At 59.4% G+C, this 26,147-nt stretch overlaps 1 protein-coding gene across 2 annotated transcripts; it reads left to right on the top strand.

The window, feature by feature from the left end:
• The first annotated feature begins 243 nt into the window (after positions 1 to 243).
• On the top strand, positions 244 to 25,942 carry MICALL1 (MICAL like 1). Of its 2 annotated transcripts, none has more exons than XM_047065395.1 (16): positions 244 to 463; positions 4,793 to 4,841; positions 5,328 to 5,469; positions 9,952 to 10,040; positions 11,383 to 11,525; positions 12,899 to 13,344; positions 13,970 to 14,027; positions 14,928 to 15,319; positions 16,748 to 17,157; positions 19,190 to 19,324; positions 19,948 to 20,074; positions 20,214 to 20,304; positions 20,469 to 20,542; positions 23,206 to 23,320; positions 23,506 to 23,552; positions 24,516 to 25,942. In XM_047065395.1, the coding sequence occupies exons 1-16, from the start codon at positions 318 to 320 to the stop codon at positions 24,635 to 24,637; spliced, it is 2,586 nt and encodes an 861-aa protein (XP_046921351.1). In that variant the 5' UTR covers positions 244 to 317; the 3' UTR covers positions 24,638 to 25,942. The 2 variants fall into 2 exon arrangements, with proteins under 2 accessions (XP_046921351.1, XP_046921350.1); XM_047065394.1 differs by having other exon boundaries at positions 245 to 463; positions 16,748 to 17,163.
• Positions 25,943 to 26,147: the final 205 nt, after the last annotated feature.

The raw sequence follows: 26,147 nt of genomic DNA on the forward strand, positions 1-26,147 counted from the left end.
GCCCACAGCGAGGGGGGCGGGCGGCGGTGAGTAGGCGGCGGCCGGCCGGGCCGGGCCACGCGGGCGGCGGCTGCTCGGGCAGGTCCGGGCAGGGCCGGGCAGGGAGCAGCGAGCCGAGCCGGGACCCCGCGCCGGAGCCGGAGCCGGAGCGCGGTCACCCAGGCCGCGGCCCCGCCTCCTCCCCGCCCTGCGCCCGCCGCCCGCGGGTCGGCGCCCGCAGCTCGGAGCGGCGCCGGAGCCGGAGCTGGAGCCGCCGCCGGAAACCGGCCCGAGCGGGGCCCGGGGGTGAAGCCTGATCCCGGCGGCGCCCGGAGCTCATGGCGGGGCCGCGGGGCGCGCTGCTGGCCTGGTGCCGCCGCCAGTGCGAGGGCTACCGCGGCGTGGACATCCGCGACCTGAGCAGCTCCTTCCGGGACGGCCTGGCCTTCTGCGCCATCCTGCACCGGCACCGGCCCGACCTGCTGTGAGTGCCGGGGTGGGGGGAGGCGGGCGGGCCGGGGAGTAGGGCGGCGCGGGCCCGAGCTGGGGACCCCCGCCCCCCTCAGTGACGCGGAGCCCGGGCGGTGGCAGGCGCCGCCCCCCGGAGACCGAGACGCCGACCCTGCCGACAGCCCCGAAAGACTTTGGAGGCACTGAGCACCCGCCACCCAGGGGGGGCCCCCCTTCCCCACGAGGCCCCGCCCCGCCCACTGGGACACCGAACCTGTCCCCCATACTGGTCCGTGGCCTAGGGGCACCGACCCCGCCCAGAGGGCACTGATTTCCGCCAAAGGGACGCTGAGCCCCCGTAGGCCTTGACTCTCTGAAGGGGAACCCAGCTCTCCCTGGGGACCCTGGGCCTTTCCCCGCACCACAGTGCTCTCAAACAGGCGCACTGAGCACCTCCCTCCCGGAGAGGGAGGCATTGAGGCCCGTCCCCTCTGTGAGGGGTTCCCCTTGCTCACTTCTGTGGTTCCCCCAGGCCGTCTTGTCTCCAGCCCGGCACAGAGGAGACCCCGCTTAAGAGTGGTTGGACGGGTGGATATACACCCCCTACCTCCCACCGCAGTTAGGACACACACACATCTGCCTCCCAAGTGTGTGCCCCACAGCCCTGCTGTCCTCAGTGGGACAGGGTGGCTGAGTGAAGGCCACCACGGGGCTGCTCCAGGGTGGGAAGTGGCCCCTTCTTACCCCCAGCTGCCCAGTGGGGTTCTCATGGAAAAATTTATTCCGACCCCCACCCCCCCCAGCAGTTGGCAACTTGGGGCTTTGACCTCAGCTGGTCCTGCCTTGGGCCCTGGAACCTCTTCCATTCATTCATTCACTCATTCATAAGACACCAAGTGAAAATTAAGCTGGGGCCCGCCACTTCTTGGGCTTCCTGTCTCATCTGCAACTTGAGACCAAGAGGTCCTTGCCTCTCTTGCGGACGGCGCCCCCGACAGGGCTCCCCCAGCCAGGCGGGCTCTGCGGTCTTTCCGTGTCTGTTCCACTGCAGACCTGTGCTCCCCCTGGGAGCGTCTGGGGGGGCTCTGATGAGGGAGAGAAGGGAGGAGAGGATTGCCACAAGGATTCCATGGTGCAGATGCGCGTGGTTCACTCTGTACCGGGGGGTACAACGTCTGCGTGCCGTGGGGCCCTGTGTTGGACCCTGGAGCAGAGGGTTTGGGGGGACGTGGACGCGAAGCTTCTGCCTGCCGTGGGACAGGTGACAGCTGCAGTAACACAGACACAGGGTGGGTGAGCTCAGGAGTGGGGCTTGGAAGGAGGGAGGAGAGGGGCACCCACATTGGACCCGTGTGTTGGAAAAGAGGGCTCACGGGATCTTCTGTTTGGGCAGGGGGCGGGCCTCGAGGCGGGAGGCAGGGGACAGGGCCAGTGTGTGAAGGGACCTGAGAGTCAAGCTAAGCTTGTTGGGCCTGAGCTTACCAGTATCAAAGTGCAGGCTGTTGGGTTTTGTTCAGCTCCCACGTGTTCTAAGTGTGTGACCTTGGGTAAATCACTAGACCCCCCCTCCGGGCATCAGTTCCCTCATCTGTAAAGTGGGGTTGATAATAGGACCGACGTCACAGGATTGGTGTGAGGCAACGAGCGTGCAATTAACAGTAGTTATTGTAAGTTGTGTGATTAGAGAGTCGAGTATGATGAGTGTGTGTTGTTCCTTCCTTTACTCAACAGTGTTACAGAGTCACCACTCTGTGCTGGGCCCTGCCTGGTGGCGGAGACGGCAGGAGCCAGGTGATGGCAGGTGCCAGCCAGAGGGGGCCACCTGAGCAGAGACCGGGGGAGGGAGCACTGCTGGGGCCTGTAACGCGTGGCAGGGGGGACCCGAGATACAGCCGGCCCGGAGCGCCAGGCTTGCTGGCTCAGGAGGGGGGATGGAGCCACGGGGAGCTGTGTGGGTTTTATTTTATTTTATTTTATTTTATTTTATTTTATTTTATTTTATTTTATTTTATTTTATTTATTTTTTTTAACGTTTATTTATTTTTGAGACAGAGAGACAGAGCATGAACGGGGGAGGGGCAGAGAGAGAGGAAGACACAGAATCAGAAGCAGGCTCCAGGCTCTGAGCCATCAGCCCAGAGCCTGATGCGGGGCTCGAACTCCCGGACCGCGAGATCGTGACCTGGGCTGAAGTCGGATGCTTAACCGACTGAGCCACCCAGGCGCCCCAGCTTTGTGGGTTTTAAGCAGGGGAGGGCAGCTCCCCTTCTGAGAAGAGATCCGGAATCCTGTCTAAACATTCATTTGTAGAGCAGGCCAGTGCCCGGGCCACCAGCCCATTGCACAGCAGAGAAACTGAGGCCCAGCTGCCACATGAGGCGTAAGGAGGATCTCCATGAGAGTAGGGGCAGGGTAAGGGCCGAGGGCAAGAATCATCTGGAAGGTTCAAGCTCTTGGAGCTGTGGGCCCTGCCTCCGCCAGGGGGTGGGGTTTGCCCTCCTGAAGGGGCTGGTTCATTGTTCCCCACCCCTGCCCCCCTCCCTTGAGGACAGAGACCATGTGGGTTTCATTTTTTGGTCCTTGGTCTCCCCCAGAGCCAAATAGAACTTCCCAGGGTTTTTGAAAACTCTTAGAGAATATCTGTGTTACTAAAGTCCAGATGTTGATGAGGGACAGAGATGGGGGTGGGGGAAGAAGCCAGAGGAAAAACTAGTATCTCAGGGGCCCTTATAGTTTTCACACTGTTTCCGGAATGTATTCATTCAGTGAACATTTATCGAGCACTTACGAAGTACCGGGAATGACACAGGGCATTGAGGGCACAGGGTGAACAAAATGTGACCCCAGCCTTCTAGGAACACTGCCAGGGAGGCTGAAATAAACTGCCAAGACTAGTTGCCTTTGTCTCATTGGGTCTCTGAACAAGCTTTTGCTGGGGCTGGGCTGGCGACTGCTCACCTATTCACAGAGCAGGAGGCTGAGGTTTAGGGGTGTGAAATAGCTTGCTTATGGCCAGACTCTTAGGCAGTGGCAAAGCAAGAGAACTTAGGGACCCGGCTTTGGGGTCGGGGGAGAGGGAAGCGAGCCGGCCAGATGTGGCAAAAGGGCTGAGGCTCATACGTAGTCAGCTCCCCTGTCCTAGTCCACCCAGCCTTGGGGCACCTCCCTCTGGGGTTCTCAGGCTCCCCTTTCCTGCCTCTGCCCACGGTTCATTGTCTGGGGCAGGAGGAGAAAGGCATGCCGAGGCCCGCCCTTCACCCCGCCCAGACTCAACCCTAACCCTCCCCACCAACCTGGGAGGTGGTCTTAGAGCTCCCCCAACATACAGATGGGAAAAGGGAGGCCGAGACGACTGGTGACCTGCCCAAGGCCACACAGCCAGGCCCGGAAGAGCAGAGCCTGGGACTCTGACCTTGGAGGTGGTGCTGCCTGCTCTGGCCTCTGGGCCCACCGTCTGGGAGAGTCAAGGCGGCACTTTTCATCCATAGAAGGGCAAGGCTTTTGGCGGGGGCACCCGGGAGGCTGACGCGCAGGAAGGCTGTGCGAGTTGGTGTGGCCTCTCTGGGTTTGTGATATACAGAGGAAAAGTCCAGAAATGTGGCTGCTTCTCGAGGCCGAGTGGCTTCCCCTCTCTGGGTCTCAGGGTCCTCATCCGTAAAATGGGATAAATACCTGCCAAATAGAGTTGCTACAAAAATAAATTCCAGACAGGAACTCGGCACAGGTCAGCTATCTGTGGCTGTTTCTGTCGTTACAAACATTAGTCCTGGTCTTAGTGTTGTCTTTTTTTTTTTTTTTTTTTTAAAGCTTATTTGTTTTGAGAAAGGGAGAGGGAAGGGGAGAGAGAGAGAGAGAGAGAGAGAGAGAGAGAGAGAGAGAGAGAATCTCAAGCAGGCACAGCACTGTCAGTCCACAGCCCAACTCGGGGCTCGATCTCACGAGCCATGAGATCATGACCTGAGTGGAGATCAAGAGTCAGACGCTTAACAGACTGAGCCACCCAGGCGCCCCTTAGTTTTTTGTCTTTGCCACTGACTCAGGACTCGGCTTTCTGGTACAGTGAGAGGAGGGCTCTTAAACTTGAAAGCTTGGACTTGAGCCCCGCCCCTTCAGAGTGATTTCCAGCCTCTGCTTGGATGCCGGAGGGGGCCATGAGCTCATCCTCTGCCCCCTCCTGGCAGACCTGGCTTTGTGAGCGTGTGCCCGTTGCCTTGGTTTCCTCCTTGACTGTCCACAGACCCCTCCCGCAACCCTGCTGAGGCCCACACTGGGTGGGATGAGGTCGGGGCCGCCGTTCCTTCCGGACTCCATACCCCTGCCCCAGTCACCCCCTCAACGCTCCTCCTCCCTTTACCTTTTACAGAGATTTTGATGCGCTTTCCAAGGACAATGTCTTCGAGAACAACCGTTTGGTGAGTCCCCAAGCGGATGGAAGCTCTGTGGGCTTGTAGAGGCTGTGGGCGCGTGGAGCGGGGTGGGAGTGGGCAGGGGTGTTGCAGGGCAGGAGCTGAGGCAAGGGGATCCTGGACCAGCTCCCTGAGAAGCTGCTTTGCACTGGGGCCCTGCCTGCTCCTCTCCCCACCCCCTTCTTCCTTCTGGCCCCCCTGTGTCTGGATTACCAGCCGGCCCTCCTCCAGGCCATCATGTGGGGCCAGAGGGGAGCCTATAGTCTCGGACCCTTCATCCCACTGAGGGGAGCTGGGCCTAGGCTGAGGGGCGCCCACTAACCCTGCCTCCTCCTCCTCTTCCTGTTGTGGCTGCTTTCATACCCACTCGTGCACCTGCCCCCGCTCCCCCCACTGCCTCTACCACTCCGCCTTCCCCCACCCCCGCCCCCACTCCTACCCTTGCACCCTCCCCTCTACCCCCCACTCCACCCACGCCTGCCCTCACCCCAGGCCTTTGAAGTGGCCGAGAAGGAGCTGGGGATCCCTGCTCTCCTGGACCCCAATGACATGGTCTCCATGAGTGTCCCTGACTGCCTCAGCATCATGACCTACGTGTCCCAGTATTACAACCACTTCTCCAGCCCGGGCCAAGGTGAGAGGGGACCAGCCCTACAGCGAGGCTGGTCCTGGGGGTGGGGCCGGGGATGTGCAGGACTGTTTTTCTGAGCGTTCAAAGGGGCAGCGGGGGAGGCAGCACATCATTTATTCACCAGATGATTCATTGAGGCACTGACATATGGACCGAGTACAACAGCACCGCGCTGGGCCCCGGGGGTGCAGCCGTTCACGATCACTGCCCTCGTGCAGCTCACAAGTCTCCTGGGCAAAAAACACCCAAACCAATCGCCGAACAAAATGAAGGTAGAGAGACAAAGCAGGGCGAGTTCGTTCGCTGCCTGTGAGTTCACCTCTCTGGCACTCGCCCTCACTTCCTGTTTGCTGATACTTCCCTGGGGTTTTTCCTCCCAAGCCAGCGAGACCTTCAAGGTCTGAACGCTGAGAGGCTGGGGAACTGGAGGTGGGGCTAGGGAACTTGGGGGAGCTACAGGGTACTTCTCTGCCCTGAGGTTACTGGCTGCTGAGCCCCCTGCCCCGGGGCATCCTCCTGCAGAAACCTCCCTTGAGGACAGCTGGGCCTCTCCTTCTGCTGAGAAGAAATGGGCCCAGGGGCCCAGAGGGGAAGCGAGGAGCTCAAAGTCACATAACAGGAGAGCTGAATGGCTAGACAAGAATCCAGCTGTCCTGACACCTGTGCTGGGTCCCCGGGGGCCTTGCCTCCGCTCTCCATGTGGACCATCGCAGACAACCTCCTTAAAAAAAAAAGTGTTCTATAAAGACAGATTTTTTTTTTCTTGCTAAGAGTAAAATATACTTCCTATAGAAAAGGGAGAACATAGAGAAGAGCATAAAGATGAAAATAATCTGTTACCCACCCAGCCATAGAGATCGATAGTGTAATTGAACAGATACCACTATGTGTGTTTTGATAGAAATCAAAATGAAAGTATTTCCTGAGCACTGAGTCCTTGGTGAGAGGCAGTAGGGTGGGAATTAAGAGCACGGACTTAGAACTTTAGCTTTGCGGCCACCATGGCCCTCTGCCTGCCTCAGTTTCTCCTTTGCGATGGGGATAAGAATAGCACCCGTCTCTTAGGATTGATGTGAGGAGCGAGGACCTGCGAACCTGTCTGGTCCTTATTTAGGACTCAAGGTTGATACTATGACTTCTTTATTTCGTTGGTTAGAGTTTTAGCCTGTTTACCTAGAATTACAATTCAGTCTTACCTTCTGGAAGGTCCCTTGTTTCCAAACCCTCATCTCTTTCAACTGAGCTCTTTTCTGGACGGCCACCCTTCCGAGGACCTGTGAGGTGGGAGGGGTGGGGAAGGGCCTTCCACAATACTGTTGCTCGTGCCCGCTGTATTCTTGGGTCCTCACCGGGCGACCCTGGTGGGCCCAGCTCCCCTCGCTGCGTCTGGGTGGGATCACCCCCGTTCTTATCGCTAAAGGCACAGTTGGTGCTTTTCATACAACTTGGCCCCTAAATGCAAACCATTTTTATCCCACCTGATGTTCAACCCATGGAAACAACAGCAATGTGTCCCCACCCTGGGGGCAAAGCTGGCTGTCAGACTTCCCCAGATGGTCCTGTACTGTACTTTCTGGGCAAGTAGAAGGATTTCAAGGGCGATTTTGACTAGACTTGACTTTCGCTGGACTGGGTAGCTTTGGAACCTGGCCCTGGCTAAGACACCACAGCACCGTGCCGAATGTCCCCCCTGCACCAGGCTCCGTGGTGCCAGTGACCCTGGGCACGGCAGCTGACCCCTGCCCTCCAGCAACCACGGCGTGTTCTGGAACCAGAGTGTGAGTGAAGGAAGCCTGGTGGCTGTGCGAAATGGGCAGTCACAGGGTGGCACGGGTGAGGGTCATCCTTCTTTTTTTTTTTTTTTCAACGTTTATTTATTTTTGGGACAGAGAGAGACAGAGCATGAACGGGGGAGGGGCAGAGAGAGAGGGAGACACAGAGTCGGAAACAGGCTCCAGGCTCTGAGCCATCAGCCCAGAGCCCGACGCGGGGCTCGAACTCCCGGACCACGAGATCGTGACCTGGCTGAAGTCGGACGCTTAACCGACTGCGCCACCCAGGCGCCCCGAGGGTCATCCTTCTTAGTGGGGCCCCTGAGGGTCTCTCCCGTAGCTCAGTTTGAGCCGCTCGCTGCCCCAGCCATAGTCACAGTGAGTTGTTTTGTGTTTTGAGTCTATCACATCCCTTCTCTGCGAAGCCTTTCTTCGTGGTGATCCCCCAGCCCCAAACGCCATCTTCTTTTCCACTTTTCCCACCCACAACGTTCTTTCCTACCCACCTTCCCATCTTCACATTTTGCCTCCTCTAAGCAGCCTGCCCTGATTTACCGCCCCCCCCCCCCCCGGTGCTCTTGTGGCTCCCTGCCCTGTGGTGAACACGTCAGACTCTGTTCATAATATTTTGATCACTCCTCCCTCTTCCCCTGCAGACCATCTCTGTCCGGTTCACGGCTACGTAGCCCCAACACCTGGCACTTGATCATTCATTTAACAAGTATTTACCGAGCCCCCTAGGGGGTGTGCCAGGCGCTGGGGAGAGAGCCGAGAACAGGAGGGAGGGAGAGAAAGCACAGGTTAACAGTAGGTAGTATAACTGCAAAGAAGTCTGATGAAGGAGACAAATCACGGAACTGGGGTAAAAACCAGTGGGAGGATGAAGAGGCTACTGGACGAGTGGTCACGGAGGGTCTCTCTGAGGAGCTGACATCTGAGCTGAGCGTTGGACAGAGAGAAGAAGGAGGGCATTTGAAGATCTGGGGAGGAATGTTCCAGGCAAGGGGCAGCACAGGGGCCTGTGTGCTTCAGCGGGGAGTGGGCAGGACAGAGGGGATGAGGACAGAGGGGGATGATGGAGGGTGCTCCTCGATTAGGCTGCCCCGCTTCCAGAATCTCTGACGGTGACTCATCACACACGTTCCCATCACAGTCCAAGTTCACGCATGTGCGTGTCACTGAACCAAGTTTCAGGAAACGATTCTTCCCCTTAATGACATGTGATACACGCAGGGGCGCCTGGCTGGCTCATTAGGTAGAGCACGTGCCTCTGGGTCTCAGAGTTGTCAGTTCAAGCCCCACGATGGACGTGGAGAGTACTTAAAAAACACCACCACGGCCGTGGCGCCGGGGCGGCTCAGTTGAGCGTCCAGCTCTTGATTTCAGCTCAGGTCATGACCTCAGAGTTTGTGAGTTTGAGCCCCGTGTCGGGCTCTGTGTTGATGGTGTGGAGGCCGCTTGGGATTCCCTCTCTCTGTCTCTCTCCAAATAAATAAATAAACCTAAAATAATTCTTTTTTTTATTAAAAAAAAAATTTTTTTTTTCAACGTTTATTTATTTCTGGGACAGAGAGAGACAGATCATGAACGGGGGAGGGGCAGAGAGAGAGGGAGACACAGAATCGGAAACAGGCTCCAGGCTCTGAGCCATCAGCCCAGAGCCCGACGCGGGGCTCGAACTCACGGACCACGAGATCGTGACCTGGCTGAAGTCGGACGCTTAACCGACTGCGCCACCCAGGCGCCCCTCTAAAATAATTCTTAAAAAAAAAAAAAAAAGTTTGTCAAGTGATATTTTAGACTACAGTAAGGAACTTGGGTTTTATTCCTAAAATTATCAAACCATAAAATTGACTTGTTGGGGTATATGGTTTTCTGAATTTTAAATTTTTATTTTATTTTATTTTATTTTTACATGTTTATTTATTTATTTTGAGAGAGAGAGAGAGAGAGAGAGAGAGAGCTTGCGCACAGCATGAGCAGGGAGAGGGGCAGAGAGAGAGAGAGGGAAAGAGAGAGAGAATCTCAAGTAGGGTCTGTGCTGTCAGCACAGAGCCCGACATGGGGCTTGATCTCACAAACCTGAGATTGTGACCTGCGCTGAAATCAAGAGTCAGACGCTTGACCCACTGAGCCACCCAGGTGCCCCAGGTTTTTATTTGAATCATGGGGTACAGAGTAGGCGCTCAGTGGATATTTGCTGAAATCGTAAAGGAGTGGAGTCTCAGAGGGGGCTGGTGGGGTACGGTGGGTCTTTTTTGTTTTTTTTTGCTTGAGGGAGTACAAGCAGGGTTCTGGGCCACACCAGCCCATTTTCCTGAATCTTCAGACCAGCGCCACGTGCCTCGTCTCTTTTCCTTCCCTCCAACCCCCTTCCCCTGGTGGGAAGGAAGCCACTGGTCCTGCCGCATACTGGGTGCTGCTAATTCTGTGATCCTACTGTTGCCTTAGCGTTTACGCTGCCCCTGAGCGGTAGGAGTCACTGTCCCACTTAGTGGAGGCTCGGGGAGGTTAACTAGCTTGCCCTTGCCCTTGGCTCGGAAGAGGAGGTGTCCGCTGGCCAGTGTGAAGTCGGGGTCTGCTCTGGTCCAGCTGTGTTGGGTGGTCTGCCCAAAGGCGATAGCTGTGGAGCTCAAGTTGTAGGCCAGGTGGGGGCCTCCTAGGACTTCAGGGTCTCTACCTGCCTCAGGGTCTCCCTCCTGTCTCTTGGCAGCTAGTGTCTCATCACCTAGAAAGGCCCAGGCACCCTCCTCCCCGCCATCCGGAGCACCTACTCCAGCACAACCAGGAGACAGGGCTCAGGTAGGCAGATGCCTGGGGTGGGCGGGCTGGGGCCACTGCGGGGTTCATTCTTGGTGCTTGTCCCATTGGCTTTGGCCGTAGAGCCTCATTGGCCAGGGTGGGTGAGGGGGCATGGGTCAGATTCCAGTCCCGTTCTGTGAGCAGGGAGCTCCTTCTCTTTCTCCAGGGCTTGGGGTAGAATCAGGAGCTGCCAGGCCTGGGAAGGGGGCATGGGACAGTCTGCAACACTGACTTTGCCCTCGTGGCGCTGGCAGGATTTACACGTTATCATACAGCAAATACTCCCCAGGTTCCTGTTGAGACAGGGTTTTAGCTTCCCAGCATGATTGCACTGTATCCTCTCCACACCTCTGGGACGTCGGTATTATGTGTCGAGAAAACTGAGGCTCCGAGAGGTTTCTTCACCTGTCCAAGGCCGGTCCCCTGCTCCCAGATGTTTAGAGGAGCCACACTTCAAATGTGGATAGCACTTCCCGGTGTGCAAAGGGCTTTTCCCCCTTCCCAGCTTCCCCTTGCTGGAGGGGCTCCTGAGGGACGGGGAACTGGTGCAGTGTGGGTGCCCGGTGAGCTGGGACTGAGACAGTCAGGGGTTCTAGGATTCCGTCTGCAGGAGGGAACCCAAGGCACAGAGGATATGAGAAGCAACCTCAAGGTCACAGTGCTTGGACGTGGAGAAACCGGGATTTAAATCTGCAGCCCCAGGAGGGGAGGCAGAGAAGGCAGACGAGGTGGGCCTACAAGGACAGTCACCCCTCAGGGGCCAACCTGCAGGGATGAGAGAGGGGAAGGGGTAATACAGCCAGGAGCCGTCTTTCTGGCCGGGAGGGCCCCAGAAACCGGAAGTCAGGATTTTTGTTTCCATTCTGACCCAGTGACCTTGAGCCAGTCTCTCCCCCTCTCGGGGCTTCAGTTTCCTCATCTGCAAAGTGGTGACTGTCTCCCTCTGCTCCTCCGGGGCTCTGATGAAGTACATTACTACCGCAAAGCTGATGCGGACGTGGGGGGGTTGGGCAGTGGCTTTTGGAGGGGAGGGGGACTATTCTTTAAAAAAAATTTTTTTTAGAGAGAGAGAGAAAGAGACAGTGCGAGCAGGGGAGGTGCAGAGAGAGAGAGAGAGAGAGAGGGAGACACAGAATCCGAAGCAGGCTCCAGGCTCTGAGCTGTCAGCCCAGAGCCCGACGCGGGGTTTGAACCCACGCACCGTGAGATCATGACCTGGGCCGAAGGCGGACGCTCAACTGGCTGAACCCCCCGGCGCCCCGGAAGGGGGCTTTTCTTAAACAGGGTGGCTGGTGACCACACCTCTACCCACCCCCCCCCCCTGCCCACCCTGTCCCTGCAGGGTGAGGAGCTCTCCTCCGGCAGTCTGTCAGAGCAGGGCGCCCACCGGACCCCCAGCAGCACGTGCGCGGCCTGCCAACAGCACGTGCATCTGGTGCAGCGTTACTTGGCCGAGGGCAAACTATACCACAGGCACTGCTTCCGGTGAGTGGCGGGGGGAGCCTGGGGGGCAGCGGGCTTCACTCCCTCCCAGCACCCCATTTCCAGGGAGGGAGATTCCATGGATTCAGCACCTCAGGGGGCCAGGCACATTGTGGGGCTCTTCGTGCCGGAACATCTTCCTTATCCCCATTTTACCGATGAGCACACTAAGGCTTAGTGAGGGGAAAAGCCTTGCGCCGTCACGGAGTTAGGGAAGGAGCTGAGCTCAGGGGTTCTGCCTCCGGCGCCAAAGCTCTCTGAGGCTAACGACCTACTGACAATTCAGGAGCTGCCTTAAACGCCCTTGAGAAAAACAAGAAGGGTTTTTAAAAAATCACGACTTGTTTTCAATGTGTGGCTCCCAGGGAAAGTCAAGTTTAAAGAAAATGGAATAAGAGACAAGAAAAAGACAGATAACTTAGAAAATGTAGAAGAACAGTTTATTTATTTTCAATTTTTTTTAATGCTTATTTATTTTTTGAGAGAAAGAGAGAGAGAGAGAGAGACAGAGTGTGGACAGGGGAGGGGCAGAGAGAGAGAGAGAGAGAGAGAGGAGAGAGAGAGGGAGACGCAGAATCCGAAGCAGGCTCCAGGCTCTGAGCTGTCAGCACAGAGCCCAGTGCGGGGCTCGAACCCATGAACCACGAGATCATGACCTGAGCCAAAGTCAGATACTTAACTGACTGAGCCACCAGTCGCCCCGGGAAAACATTTTATATGTTGCGAAAAAGCAATTAGAAAATAGTTGAGAAGCCAGTGACCGAGTTACAGAACATGCATTCGACTCTGGGTTAGTTTGTGTCTATGTGAGTCTGTGTGTGTGTGTGTGTGTGTGTGTGTGTGTGTGTGTGTGTGCGCGCGCGCGCATGTGTGTGTGCGCGTGTGTGTGGTCGCATGATGGCCGGGCCTGGAACCCCAGGGGCCTGATGGCAGAACTGAGGTGTCATGAGGCAAAAGTCTCAAGCAGGCCCATCGTTACACCAGCACAATCACCTTTGGCCACGAGCGCGGTGTTTTAAAGACTTTTCACAGTGTCTTCCAGTGGAAAACACGTTTGACACTGTGAGAGTTCTGACACGTGCCTGAATAAAAACCTGTGTAAACAGGTGCGCAGCTGGCGTTAGAGTTCCCTAAAACGATATAGTCTCGCTTGTGCGATACACTCTGATGTGTCGTATTTCATTCTATTTCATAAAACAACACCAGCAACAAAACCCACGTTGCCTGGAAGTCCAGCGTATTGAGACAGAATCTAGGCTGGCAGATGGCAGGAGGGGAGGGAGGGAACGGCCTTGGCTACTGGGGGAGGAATAGCCGGGGTCCCAGGCCTGGTGCCCGGCTAAGTCGACGCGCCCACCCCACCTTCTCCCCGGCAGGTGTCGGCGGTGCTCCAGCACGCTGCTCCCTGGAGCTTACCGAAGTGGGCCCGAGGAAGGCACCTTCGTGTGTGCGGAGCACTGTGCCAGGCTGGGCCCGGGTGGGCGGTCGGGGACCAAGGCCGGGCCGCCTCTGCAGCCGAAGCAGCGGCAACTTGCAGAAGAAGCCGAGGATGTGGACGGAGGCGGCCCCGGCCCTGGTGCACCTGTCGGGGCTGAGGTGGATGTGCCCAAGGCCGGCCCCGAGGCCCGGCCCCAGATCCCCACCAAGCCCCGGGTTCCAAGCAAACCGCAGGAGCTGGGCAGCTCTCCGGCCGGCCGCCCCACGCCTGCCCCGAGGAAGGCGTCTGAGAACACGGCCCCGACGCCCCCCACGCCCCGGCCCCGGTCCAGTCTGCAGCATGAGACCCCGGGGGAGCCGGGTGGTGGCAGCGGCTTAGTAAATGGTGAGCGAGGGTTCTTTGGGGGGCCGGGCGCTTGCAGGGGTGTGTCTGGGGTTTGACTGTGCGTGTGCACTGGGAGCACTCGTGGAGGCCTGAGCTGGGCCCTGGGGCCGGACGTCCTGCTGAGGCCGATCTGTGCCTTCGAGGCACTGCCAGTGTCAAGGGGGAGATGGGCACAGACGGAGGGGTTTCCGGAGAATGTGGGAGCCTGTCACGACGGGGGAGGGGGGGCTGTTGTGGGTTGCATGGAGGCCACTTGGGGGTCAGGGGGAGCTTTGAGGAGAAGGTGATGCTGGGCCTGAGTTGAGGCAGTGTTTCCTGTCCGCACTGGGGACGTGTCCGCGGGCCACTCGCGTTCCCCCTTCTCAGCTGAAATGCAGATGGGGTTTCCGGGTACCCTGGCCTGGCCCCTATGACCATTCTTTACCCGTCACCTTCGGTGCTTATCTAATGTCCCTGAGTGCCGGGCCTTGGAGGTGCAAGGTTGCAGGTGAGGTCGCCACGGCTACCTGGAGTCCCGGATCTGCCAGCTAGAAAGGGAGGGCGCCCCAGGTTCCCCAGTGCCCGACTCTGCCGCCTTGCCCACAGCCGCCCGTGGAGGCCTGTCTCACTCTCCTTTCCCATCTAGGAAGGCTGCACGAACCCCCCATCCCCAAGCCGAGAGGGACCCCCAAGCTGTCTGAGAGGTACGCTGGCTCTGAGAGGCTTTCCTGCACCGGAGGCCCTGGTGGTGGGAATGGGGGTGTTCCTGGGGCCTGGGGGCGGGGGGCGAGGCCTCCCGTGGGCACATGACTCACCAGCACACGCTCCCGAGGACGCACAAGGCTCACTCTGGGTGGGGTAGGAGCGCTGTGCCCGCCTCTCCTTCCCTGAGGCTCCCCCCGGGGTCCCCACTTTGGGGCAGTAGTCTGGTGGAGACAGTGCCCCCGGGGCCCCTTTACCTCTCCAAGCCTCTGCTGCCCTGTGAACATGGGAGAGCGAGGCCTCACTCAGAGAGCTGTTGTGAGAATTGGCAGCTGAGTATAGAAAGACCCAGAAAAGCTCAGCTCTGTCCCCGGCTCAGGCCCTCCACCCCGGGACCCTGCGTCCTGCGTGCGGGCATCTATTTCCAACTGTTCTTTGGAGCTGTGCTTCCCCTGTGTGGTCTGTGAGGGAGAGGGTGGGCCCCAGCTGAAATGGGAGTGCACTCAGTGAGCGCTTGCTGTATACAAGGCACTCTGCCCATTGGATCCTTATAATAACCTTGTGAAGTGAAGACTATTGTCCCCCTTTCATAGGTGGGTGACTGTGGAGAGAGGCTGGGTGACTTTCTCAGCCTCATGCAGAGAGCCGCTGTGAGTCCTTTCCTGGGCTGGGCTCATGGAGGCTGTGTGATGTGAAGGTTCACGCTCTCTGGGCCTTAAGGGGCCCAGCCGACGTGTGACTGTAACAGTGCATTTCGGCCTTGGACCCAGACTGGCCCCCCCTGGGCTGGGAGAGAAGGGTGCGGTTTCTCATCTACCTCCTTGGAAGGAACTGTCAAGAGAGAGGAGGCTGCTGTCCCCCCGCCCCCTGATGGTTTCTGCCTCTTCCCCACCTCCGTCCAGGACACCAGCCCCCAGGAAGGATCCCCCATGGATCACACTGGTGCAGGCAGAGCCAAAGAAGAAGCCAGCCCCCCTCCCCCCGAGCAGCAGCCCCGGACCTCCAAGCCGGGACAGCAGGCGGGTGGAGAACGGAGGCGTGGCGGAGGTGGCCCAGCAGAGCCAGGTGACAGCTGGCCTGGAGCCCAAGCCCTACAACCCCTTCGAGGAGGAGGAGGAGGAGGGGGAGGAGCAGGAGGCGTCCCCAGCTGCACCCGGCCTGGCCACAGGCCCCGCCCTGGCCCACTCGGAGTCCACACCCAAGTCCCTGCACCCCTGGTATGGCATCACCCCCACCAGCAGCCCCAAGACAAAGAAGCGCCCTGCCCCCCGAGCGCCCAGCGCCTCCCCACTCGGTGAGTGCCATCTCTGGGGGCCCCCCCGGACAAAACTCGGGGCTCGGCTGCCTGGGTCAGCCCAGGGCTGGGGAAGTGTGTGTGGTGCGGTGGGATCCCCGCCGGGCCAGGGGCCACGTGTGTCCTCTCATTTAATTCGAGAGCAAACCGGTGAGGTGGGTGGTCACACTCCCATTTTGCAGGTGAGGGAGCTGGGGCACAGAGAGGGTAAGTGATTTACCCAAGGCCTCATAGCATGTAAGCAGTAGAGGCAGGATGTGTCAGGCAGGAGGCTCCAGACTCTATACTCCTAACCCTTCGTAGTGCGCCCGCAGGTGAGGTGTTGTGAGGGTTATATGTGCGCCCCAGCCAGGGGTTCAGCGCAGCCCGGCTCGCGGAGAGCGTGCGGCAGGGGTTGGCTTGAGTCCGCCTGTCTAGTCACCACCCTCCAGTTGCCGGGCACCTGGGACTCTGACCTGGCTGTGTGTGACACACGCGTAATGACCTTGAGCGGTTCCTTCCCTGTGTCCGTCTTCAGTCTCCCCGTCTGGAAGGTGGAGGTGGCGGGCCGGCTCCAGGGCGCTGTGCCCCCTCCGCCCATTGCGCCCTCTCGCGTCCAGGCACGTCGTAGTTTTTGTCGCTCGCTGTCTTGCGGTTTTCTCAGGCCTTGGGCCTGGTGGCCTCCCACCGCGGCTGGGGGGTGGCCCTCAGGACCTCAGCGGGGGCCCCTTAGACAGTGGGACTGAGAGCACGTGCTCAGTTCCCTGCTCCGGCCCCTGCTGGAGCCCTGGGACCCTGGAATTAAGGGTGGCTGGCAGCTTCCGGATGCTTCGGGCGGGATGAGTGCTGAGTCCCACATAGCTGTGTCAATCCCAGCCCTTCCCGGGCAAGTGCCTTCTCTCTGGGTCTGTGGCCTCATCTGGAAAACACAGATGGTGGTACTTTGAAGCACGGTGTCCATCATCCACGTGAGGACTAGCGCGACACGGGGCGGTGCCTGGCCAGGGCCGGCCGCTGCGAGGGCTGCTGGCTCCTTCCCTCTCCTGCTGGTCGGGGCAGAGGAGAGGCCAGCCTTGATTCCGTCTGCCCTCCCCTCCTCTGGCAGATCTGCCCCTTCCATTGGGCTTTGCCCTGGGTCAGATCGGACGTGGGCGGGGAAGTAGGGGCAGGCGCCATGTGCACGAGGAAGTGGGGAACAATGAGGAAACCCGGGGCGACAGGTGTGCCACGAGGTGGCACAGCACATCCCAGAGTGTGGGGGATGAACGCGGATGATTTGGCCCCTCCTGACCTGGGTCCTAGCACGTTGCTGTTCTCTGGGCCCCGGCCTCGACTGGACACGGGAGGACTTGGATTTCCAGGGCCACCCCCAGCCCTGTGGAGAGTGGGGGGCGTGAGGTGAGGCTGTACCTCCTCATGTGGCGCTCACGCGCTCATTTGTTTGCCCAGCTCTCCACACCGCCCGCCTCTCACACTCGGAGCCTCCCTCGGCTACCCCGTCGCCAGCCCTCAGCGTGGAGAGCCTGTCGTCCGAGGGCCCCGGCCAGACCCCGCCTGGGGAGCTTCTGGAGCCACCGGTCGTGCCCAAGAGCTCCTCAGAGCCTGCAGTCCATGCCCCTGGCACCCCCGCGACCTCTGCCAGCCTCTTCGCCAACTCCTCCCTCTCCTCCTCTGGGGAACTGGTGCAGCCCAGCACGGACCGGATACCCCAAGCCAGCCCTGGCCTCGCTCCCGACACTAGGGGCAGCCCGGGGCCCCAGCCAGCCAAGCCCTGCGGTGGCGCTGCCCCCACGCCTCTCTTACTGGTTGGAGACAAGAGCCCCGGGCCTTCTCCTGGAACCTCATCCCCGCAGCTCCAGGTAAAGGTGAGTTCTCCCCGCCTGCTAAGAGCTGCTGTCCTGTCCGGTGGATCTGTCCGGTGGTCTGACTTATTTACTGACCCGGATGTGTCCCTCGGCCCATTCACGACTGTATTTGCGGAGGCACGGATTCATCCACCCGTCCACCCGTGCGTCCGTTCCCCTGTCCCCATACCTGGCCCTTCATGTAGTGATGCGTCCGGGCCCCTGTTTACTTGCCTGTCTCATGTACTTGTCTTCACATCCTTCTGTCCACCTCTCCATTCTCTGAGGCCCTGCTTCTGCCAGAGGCCCCCTCCCAGGCTCACCCCAGGCTCTGTCTCCTCTTGGGGGTAGAGTGGGCAGGGGGCTCGTTTTCCAGGTGACCTTCGTGCCTGTTTGTGTAACTGTTTCTCAGTCCCGTGCCAAGGACTGGGGGTCGTTAGGGATCAGGACATTTCCTCTAGGCGGCTAGTTCCTGAGGGCACCTCTCTTGTAGCCACAGTCCTTTTGGGCCACCAGGTTCTGATGGTCCACATCTGCACACTCTCTGTAGCCCGCTGGGGCCCAAGGCTCGTGCAGCCCCGGGGGCAGGGTGGCAGGACAGCTCATGGGGGTGGGGGGTGGTGGCCGTCGTCATGGTCTGACGGACCTGACAGAGGATAAGTCGGGGGAGAGGGCTGAGCTTTCGGTCCAGACAATTTAACCTGCCCCGGCCTGGGCAACGGCGTCCTAGCCAGCTCTGCCACCCGCCTGCTGTGTGACCTTGAGAAGGCCCTGCCCCTTCTGTGGGCCTCGGACTGCTCTGGGGAGGCCCAGGGTTCCTTAGGAGGGGCAGGTAGGGGAAGAGGTCAACTTTGGACACCTCCCCCTTCAGGCAGCTCCTTTGAAACGTCTTCTTCCCATCCTGGGGCGTGTGTAAGTTTGGCTTGACAGTTGGTGCTGGAAGGCTGAGAACCCTGAGGAGCTTGGGGGCCTCGGGCTGTTTGGTCCTGCTGGGCCCCTGCGGGCGCTGCCCTGTGGGAACCAAACCCTGTCTCCTTGCCATGCCTGGACTCAGGCCCTGGTACTTTCCCTGCTTTAGAAATCCCAGGGCAACTGCCAGTCCAAACGAATCCCTGGGCCGGCACAAGTGAGGGGAGCAGAGCTCCCTCCAGCCTCCCTGAGCTGCTTGGAGAAAGTTGGCTAAACACTCCTGGGAGCACTGCAGGCCTCAAGTGAGACCTTTCCGTGGGGCCCACGATGACCCCTCTGTTTCCGATGAGCTGGGGAGAGCAGTTGGAAGACGCTGGCGCCGCTCGTATTGGCAGGCGAGGCCCTGTCCCAGTGCTGGGGCGGCCTGGCTGTGCTGGCCTCGGAGGGGGCAGGGGTCTCCGCAGAGGGTCAGACAGATGCAGGGCTGTGGAAACGTGGAGGGGGGTGCAGCAGAGAGAGGGTAGGGGTCTTTCCTGGACAGGGAGGAAGCCACTCTTTTCCTCCATCTACTGGCCAGATGGAAGGTGGGATATCTGCTTTCACACTTCCTGGCCGGGCGGTGCTGGGCAAGGAGCTTCGTTTACCTCTCTGAGCCCGAGTGCCTGCTAGAAAAGGGTGGTTGTGAGGCCTGAGTGAGCTGTCTGGCCCTACGTTCCATGTCCTGACCACTGCCCCGGTGCTCAACAGCTGCCCTGGCCCTAGCTTGGGCCCTTGGGAAGTGCATGACCTTGAGCCAATTAATTAACCTCTCTGAACTTGAGCGTCCTCCGCTATAAAATCGGCCTTCCAATACCCATTTCGCAGAGAGGTTGTGAGAACAAGAGTGTAGAAAGGCATCCGGGGCAGCAACTACGTGTGGCAGGTGCTTGGAAGTGGAAATGTTTGTTGAATGCCTCAGTGCATCCGAGACTGAATGCTGGGAATCTCTCTCTGCCCGGGCTGCCTCCTCCCAGGCTCCAGGCCATGGTCCCGTAGTCCCGTAGTGATCAGGCTACAGCAGGGGGCCGCAAAAGGGGGGCAGGGCTTGTCTTACTGCCTCTTCCCCAGACTTATCCTCTGCCATTCTCCCTGCCTTTAGTCTTCCTGCAAGGAGAATCCCTTTAACCGGAAGGCGTCACCCACAACATCCCCAACCACAAAGAAGGCGACCAAGGGACCCAAGCCAGCCAGGCCACCTGCCCCAGGACACGGCTTCCCACTCATCAAGCGCAAGGTACCAGCCACTCGGCTGCCTGGGCCCTGGGGACCCCTCCCTTGGCCGCCTCAGGCATCCCCGGGGGCTCTCCCAGAGGATGGGCTGTCTGGGCAGCTGCCCTCGGATGCCCGAGGGTGGCCTGGTCCGGAGGTTTAGCTTGCAGCCAGGGGGATTTTGAGCAGACCAGCTGTTCTCAACCGGGCGCAATGAGTGGTGCATTTAACTTGTTACCGATAATAGTTCGAGGATCAAAGCACTCACGTGATATACTTCTAGTTAAACAGATTAGAGCGTTCTCGAGTTTATCTGCCCACTAGGGTCACTCTCTCACATTGTGGTATCATTTCTGGAAGGGCAGAGAAGCGGGGGGGAGGGTTGCCACGAGAGGCAGGAAGTTGTGCCTCCCTCTGGGTGTGCCTGTTGGCCCTGGCTGGGGCCAGGGGCATCAAGGGGCTGTGGCTGTCCCCACCGCCACCCTTCCCTGCACCGGGATCCTGTACCTGGCCACGCTGGGGGGTGGGACACAGCCTAGGGCCCGGGTCTGTGGTGGCCAATGCTGGCCAGAAATGGCTAAAGCTCCGGGAAGCGGGCAGGTGGGAGGAATGGGCTGTCCTTCAGGTCACCGGGGCATTGTCGGGCAGGTCCAGGCTGACCAGTACATCCCCGAGGAGGACATCCACGGAGAGATGGACACTATTGAGCGCCAGCTGGATGCCCTGGAACACCGTGGGGTCCTGCTGGAGGAGAAGCTTCGTGGCGGAGTAAATGGTGCGGGGGCTGCTGGGAGGGCCTGGCGGGTGGGACTTAGGGGTGACGGGAGCCTCTCTCCCTGGGGGCAAGCCCCGATGGCTTCTTTGGGGGCCGGAAGCGCCGCCAGCCCTGGCCTCAGTGGGCATCTGGCTTCCAGAGGGCCGTGAGGACGACATGCTGGTGGACTGGTTCAAGCTCATCCATGAGAAGCATCTGCTGGTGCGGCGGGAGTCTGAGCTCATCTATGTGTGAGTCCCCGACCCCCCCCCCCACACTTGGCCCCCTGCTCCGGTCCCCAGAATCCGCAGAGATTACAACGGAGAATCTTCCCTATGTTCCCTCGTCGCTGACAGCACAGGGCAGGGCAGCCATGCAAGGGGCAGGGTTAACAGTCAATGTTCCTGCCTTCTAGTTTCAAGCAGCAGAACCTGGAGCAGCGCCAGGCGGATGTGGAGTACGAGCTGCGGTGCCTTCTCAACAAGCCCGGTGGGTATAGGCACACGTGCTCCTCTGGCACCCGCCCGGGGGCCTGGCGACATTTAGGAGTGGGCTGGGTGCTGACCCTCCAGACTGGGGATAGGCAGACACCGGAGCAGGGCCAGAGGAGGAGAGCGCCGGGGGGTGTCGTCTGGGTCACGTAACAGGTGGTACGCGGGCTCGAGCGATGGCAGGAGAGGGAACAGCATGGCCGGTGTGGGGTTGTGGACTCATGTGGCATCAGGGGTGACAAGGCTCTCAGGCAGCACCAGGCCTGGGAGCAGACTGGCCTGTTTGGGCTGCTCCCTCTCCTGGAACTTGTGGGTAGAGCGGCACCCACTGGGGAGGGCCTTCAGGCTCCAGGGCCCGGGGCTGCCCCAGGTGAGTGGGTGACAGCAGATGCCTGGCCATCAGGCTAGAGCATGGCAAGATTGCACCAGTGGTGGGAGGGAAGGTGGGTCCCCTGCACAGTGTGGCTCAGCGGGACCCTGGGAGTGGCTCTGGGAGAGGCACAAAGGGCCTAGAATGGTGGAAGGGCAGCGGGAGGGATCAGGTGTGTGTAGAGTCACATGGTCCTGTGTTCTGCCACTAACAGGCTGGGAGCAGTCCCACTTGGGCTCAGGTCATGATCTCACGGCTCGTGGGTTCGAGCCCCGTATAGGGCTCTGTGCTGACAGCTCAGAGCTTGGAGCCTGCTTCAGATTCCATCTCCAACTCTCTGCCCCTCCTCTGCTTGTGCGCGCGCGCTCTCTCTCTCTCTCTCTCAAATATAAACATTTAAAAAAATTAAAAAAAACATGCTGGAAGCAGAGGATGGGGTGTGTGTGTGGGGGGGGCGCTGGTTAGGCAGGTTTCTTAGCCTCTCTGAGTCTTAGTAGCTTCAAGTGTAAGACAGGATGAAGGTACCCACCTTGTAGAATATTCCTGGGACCAGGAGACAGTGGGTATGGAAACACTCCGTGCCCTCTGAGGGGCTGATGGTTGATGGTTATTATATGTGGCCGAGTTGGGGTCTTTGGCCATGACGTGTAGTTGAGCCACAGCTAGGCAGAGAGATCAGAGGCATCAGGGCTCTTGACCACTTCTAGGTCCAGGCAGTGGACCTCACTGTTCCCATTTCACAGATGAGGCAATGGAAAGCTGGAGGTTGAGAGTCTTGCCCACTGGTGGGGGAGCTGGGCTTCTAATCCAGGTCTCTGACCCTGTCCTGTTCCTGGACACACAGCCCTTCCTGTCTGCTGGGACAGTGGCCCTGCCTCTCCACTGACTGAGGAACGTGGGGGGCTGGGTGAGACCCAAGGCAGGAGTGTCTCTGGAAGCCACTCCATTGCCATCTGTGAGTCATTCCCAAATCTCCTGGAGGCTGGGGCACAGCCCCCACCCCCGCCCCCCCACCATGCAGAGGGAGCCACAGTGACATTCTGTGGCTGGGGTGGGCGCAGCACCTGCACCCCCAGGCCAACCTGGGCCTGGGCATATTGTGTTGCTTCTCCAGCCTTCTGTGTGATGGCAGCACGTCCTGGGCTTGTCATCCTGTCCCAGATGTTGCGTTTGCAGAGATGTTCCCTTTGGTTTATAAGGCCCCAGATGAGGTAGGGACCCACAAAACGCCATAAGGGCTGTGGCTTGGGGGGTGTCAGGTTCCCCGGGCTCCAATCCTGGCTCTCCCCTTGCTGTGTGATACTGGTCAAGGACTTAACTTCCCTGGGCCTCAGTTTCCCCACGTGTAGGTTAGGGACATAACCTCCCTGGGCCCAAGGTTTGGGAAGCGTCAGAGTAAGATTTGATTTGGGCCGTGACTCAGAAGCCCGTGCTGTCCCCAGAACTGTGCTGGGCCACCTGCTCCTGAGCTTTGGCAAGATGAGGTGTTAGGACATTGGGAGAGGACTAAGGGGCCTCAGGATGTTTCTTTCGAGACAGGGAGGCCTGTGGTGCCAGATGTCGTGGAGGGAAGGCTAAGTGTGGGCACCCTTCCCCTGGGAAGCTATGGGCTGGATGAGAGGTAAAAAGGCACAGGTGGGCCCCTGGGTGGTCCTGTGGGATGGCTCGGGTTCTTGGGAGGAGGCTGGTGGGGCAGTAGGTACGTGAGACCTCAGGGACACCTCCTGTCTGGGCTCCCCGCCCCTAAGTTCCTGTCCCCTCTAATCTGCCCTCCTTCATGGCATTGTGTTAAGGTCCCGATGTGCCACTTGGGTCCACACACTGCCACACACTGCTTCTACTGTGCAAGGACCTAGGAGTCCCCTGTTGTCTCCCCCCCCCCCCCCCACCGCCCCACTCTGGCCAGCCCACCCTTGGAGACTCTTAACAGGCCCAGCCTGAATCCTGCCTCTTCTAAGAAACCACCTAGTGAACATTTGTTGAACAGAAGCAGGAATGCTTCGGCAAGAGCTGGTCTCTGTTCTCAGAACGTGTGTTGTACTTGCCCTCCTGGAGCCCCCTTGAAAGGTTTTTTGGTAGGCATCCTAGTATGCTTTGTCTCTGCCAGGACCGCCTTCGTTTCCCCCAGAACTTGTCATCCCCACCCAGCTGGGCCCCTCCTTTCTGTCCTCATAGGATCCAGCATGGGGGCAGCCCGCAGCCGCCTCAGCACTTAGGCATTGGTTCCTGGCTTCCTGGGAAGGCAGGCGGGTTTCCCACCACTCATGCCCCCGACCTTTCTCCCTGGGCAGAAAAGGACTGGACAGAGGAGGACCGGGGCCGAGAGAAGGTGCTGATGCAGGAGCTCGTGACCCTCATCGAGCAGCGCAACGCCATCGTCAACTGCCTGGATGAGGACCGGCAGAGGTGACATGGCTGGGGTTCCTTGCTGGAGGGGTCCGGAGGAGCAGGCCCGGCCAGCCCTGTCCTCACTGCCAGCGATCCCAGCGCACCCTTGCTCAACCCTGTCGGAGGGACTCAGAGGCTGGAAGGGACTGAGAATATCCGGGCCTTCCTCCTGTGGGACCCTCGGCTTCCCTTTCTCGTTTCAGGGAGGAAGAGGAAGACAAGATGTTGGAAGCCATGATCAGGAGGAAAGGTGAGGCCCTCCTGGGGCTCTGGTTCACCAGAACGGTTGGCGGGCAGGTTGAACAGAGGGTCGGAGCGGATGCTACAGGGACGTTGTGTGCAGACTCCCAGCCTCTCTCTTGCCGGGAGGGCCGTGTGTGGCGAGAAGGGCTATGGCCTGGGCTGGGAGTGGGGGGCTACGGGGAGGGCTGTGGTGGGCAAGGGGCACTTTCCTAGGGTGGCTGCCTGAAGCCAGGCATTCCTCCTTGACATCTGGAGCTGATCTCGGAGGAGTTGGCGGCCTCACACAGCAGTGCCTACCAGAGATGAGACGGTGCCTGGAATGGTGGAAAGGGCACTGGCCGGGGAGTCAGGAGACCCGGGTTTAATCTTGGTTCCACCAGTGACTCATTCTGTGGCTTTGTGGTTGGGTCTGCACTCTAGTCAGGCTGCTTGGGTTCCAGTCTCAGATCTGGAACTTACTAGCTGGGTGACTTGGAGCCCCAGCCGTTTCAGCCCTGTAGACCTCCCCCTCCTTGTCTGCAGATTGGGGGTGATTGGGGCACCCCTTCACGGGAGGGCTATTCAGATAATGCATGTAAATAAAGCACTTAGCCCCGGGCCTGGCCACTACAAAGAGCTCTGTTCGTGTTAGTTCATTTCAAAGGCCCACATTCTCGTGGTCTATAAACTTGGGGGTTAGGCAGATGATTTCTGAGGTTCCTTCCAGCTCTGTCCGTGTTTGCGTTGTAACCCACAGAGCTGAGCACCAGCCTAGGGGTCGGGCCTTTTCGTGATAAATCTTGGCCATGCTTCAGAGTTCCAGACTGTTTTCACATTCGTTTATTTCCGGATCCTTGCCAGAAACCCCATCCTGTAGGCCCAGAAAGGTGAAGTGACCTGCCCAAGGTTCCAAACGAGGTGGAGGGGCGGAGCTGGGCCTCTGTCACGGACCCTGGCCTCTCCCGACGTACTCCCCCTTTCTCTTCTGCAGAGTTCCAGAGGGAGGCTGAACCCGAGGGCAAGAAAAAGGGGAAGTTCAAGACCATGAAGGTGCTGAAGCTGCTAGGGAACAAGCGTGATACCAAGAGCAAGTCCCCGGGGGACAAGAGCTAACAGCGAGGGCAGCCAGCTGGGACTTTCACCCCTCCTGGCTCAGCCCCTGGGCTGTGCTCCACTCGAGGGTGGCGGGGGGGTGGGGGGCTCCCTGCTTCCCATCAGGATCAGTCCTGAGGAAAGATGATGCAAGGGGAGGGGGCCTCTTGGTGACAGCCTCTCCCTCCTCAGGGTCCTGTTGCTGGTCTGGGCCAAAGAGTTTTCTTCCCCCTTCTCTGAGCCGTAGGCAGCTGTGGCTCAGCTCTGCCCAGTCTGGTTCTGGTGATTCCAGATGCTGCGACTGACCCACGGAGCGAGCAGGGTCCTGGGTCCAGGATCCAGGGAGGGGCCGCGGCCCAGCACACCTGCCTTGCCCACCACCCAGCCCCTGCTGTGACGGGCAGCCCCTTGGTCCCTCCTCTTCCCTTCTGTACTGTGTCCAGATGGGATTCTTAGCTGTCACAGTTCTGACCTGGAGGTCTTTCCGCCCGCGTGGTCCGCCCATGGCGGACCTCCGGCCAGGGTCTCCTGCCTTCAGGCCTCTGCTGCTGTTGGCAGGCCAGCACTCAGGGCTTGGTGGCGCTGGCTTCTTCCTGCCCCAGCCCTGGCTCTGCGTCCCCGTTTTCCTTTCTGGTGCAGGTGGCCCTGAATCTGTTTCTCCTCACTCAGGAGCTCTATTTATGAAGTCTAATTAGGTTTGAGCTCATTACTGTGTCCTCAGACACAAACGGGCCTGATGGACAAATCCCTCCCTCTGTCCCTCAGAGTTCTAGGAGGGGCCTCTCTCATTTCCCCTGGTTCCATAGGAAACCTCACCCCCCGGAGCCACGGGGCTGGGCGGCCACGCCGGGTGGATGAGGGTCTCTGGGAGGCAGGCCCCATGGCAGTTCCGGTCCCCGATCATCAGCCGAGGGAGGATGTTTCACAGAGGTGCTAATCCTGGTTCCTTAACACATTGTAGTCTGACCCCTCACTTAGGCCTCCCCCCACCTCCCCCAGGGCTGGGGATGGCGGGCCTGTTCCTGCGTGTGGCCGTCACCAGTCTGTCTACTCACACTCGACTGTTGTCCGTTCTCTCCTAACTTGTTCCCCCGAAGGACTGATGGCCACTTACCCCACTGAGATGGCCGGGGGAGAGGAGGAGCCGATGGGGACAATGGCCTTTTCCCCAGGGAATGTGTCCAGCAGCTCTCGGTCAAAGCACTGTTGCTATAAGCTATCTCTGGGGTGCTCCAGGGCATCCCCCTCAGCACACCTCTGGGGAAAGTACGCACTGTATTAACTCACGAGGGTTTTCCTCGCCAACAATAAACGGAGACAACCTCAGCTGCCGGTGCCCCGGAGCCTTGGGTGCTTTGCCCTTAGCCAGGTCTGCCTACTTCCCTGTGTCCGCCGCATGCCGTGGCCGGACATCTCTGGTCACCTGGGCGGGACCTGTGGGGCCGTCCCTGCCAGGGAGCCTTGGTCCTCAGTGCCTGCCAATGGGCAGGACTCTTCTGCAGCTGGGAGAGGTGGCTCCCGCACCCGCACA

The sequence above is a fragment of the Lynx rufus genome, unplaced genomic scaffold (genome assembly GCF_022079265.1).
Source record: "Lynx rufus isolate CCGP_SWC_20201006 ecotype Redwood Valley unplaced genomic scaffold, mLynRuf1.p SCAF_7, whole genome shotgun sequence".
Taxonomy (NCBI): Eukaryota; Metazoa; Chordata; class Mammalia; order Carnivora; family Felidae; genus Lynx; species Lynx rufus.

Excerpts from the sequence above, each read along its gene's own strand:
- MICALL1 (XM_047065394.1), top strand. The coding sequence starts at position 318 with ATGGCGGGGCCGCGGGGCGCGCTGCTGGCCTGGTGCCGCCGCCAGTGC. Across the intron at positions 13,345-13,969 it reads TGGCAGCGGCTTAGTAAATG|GAAGGCTGCACGAACCCCCC; the intron begins GTGAGCGAGGGT and ends TTTCCCATCTAG. Across the intron at positions 20,075-20,213 it reads GCTTCGTGGCGGAGTAAATG|AGGGCCGTGAGGACGACATG; the intron begins GTGCGGGGGCTG and ends TCTGGCTTCCAG.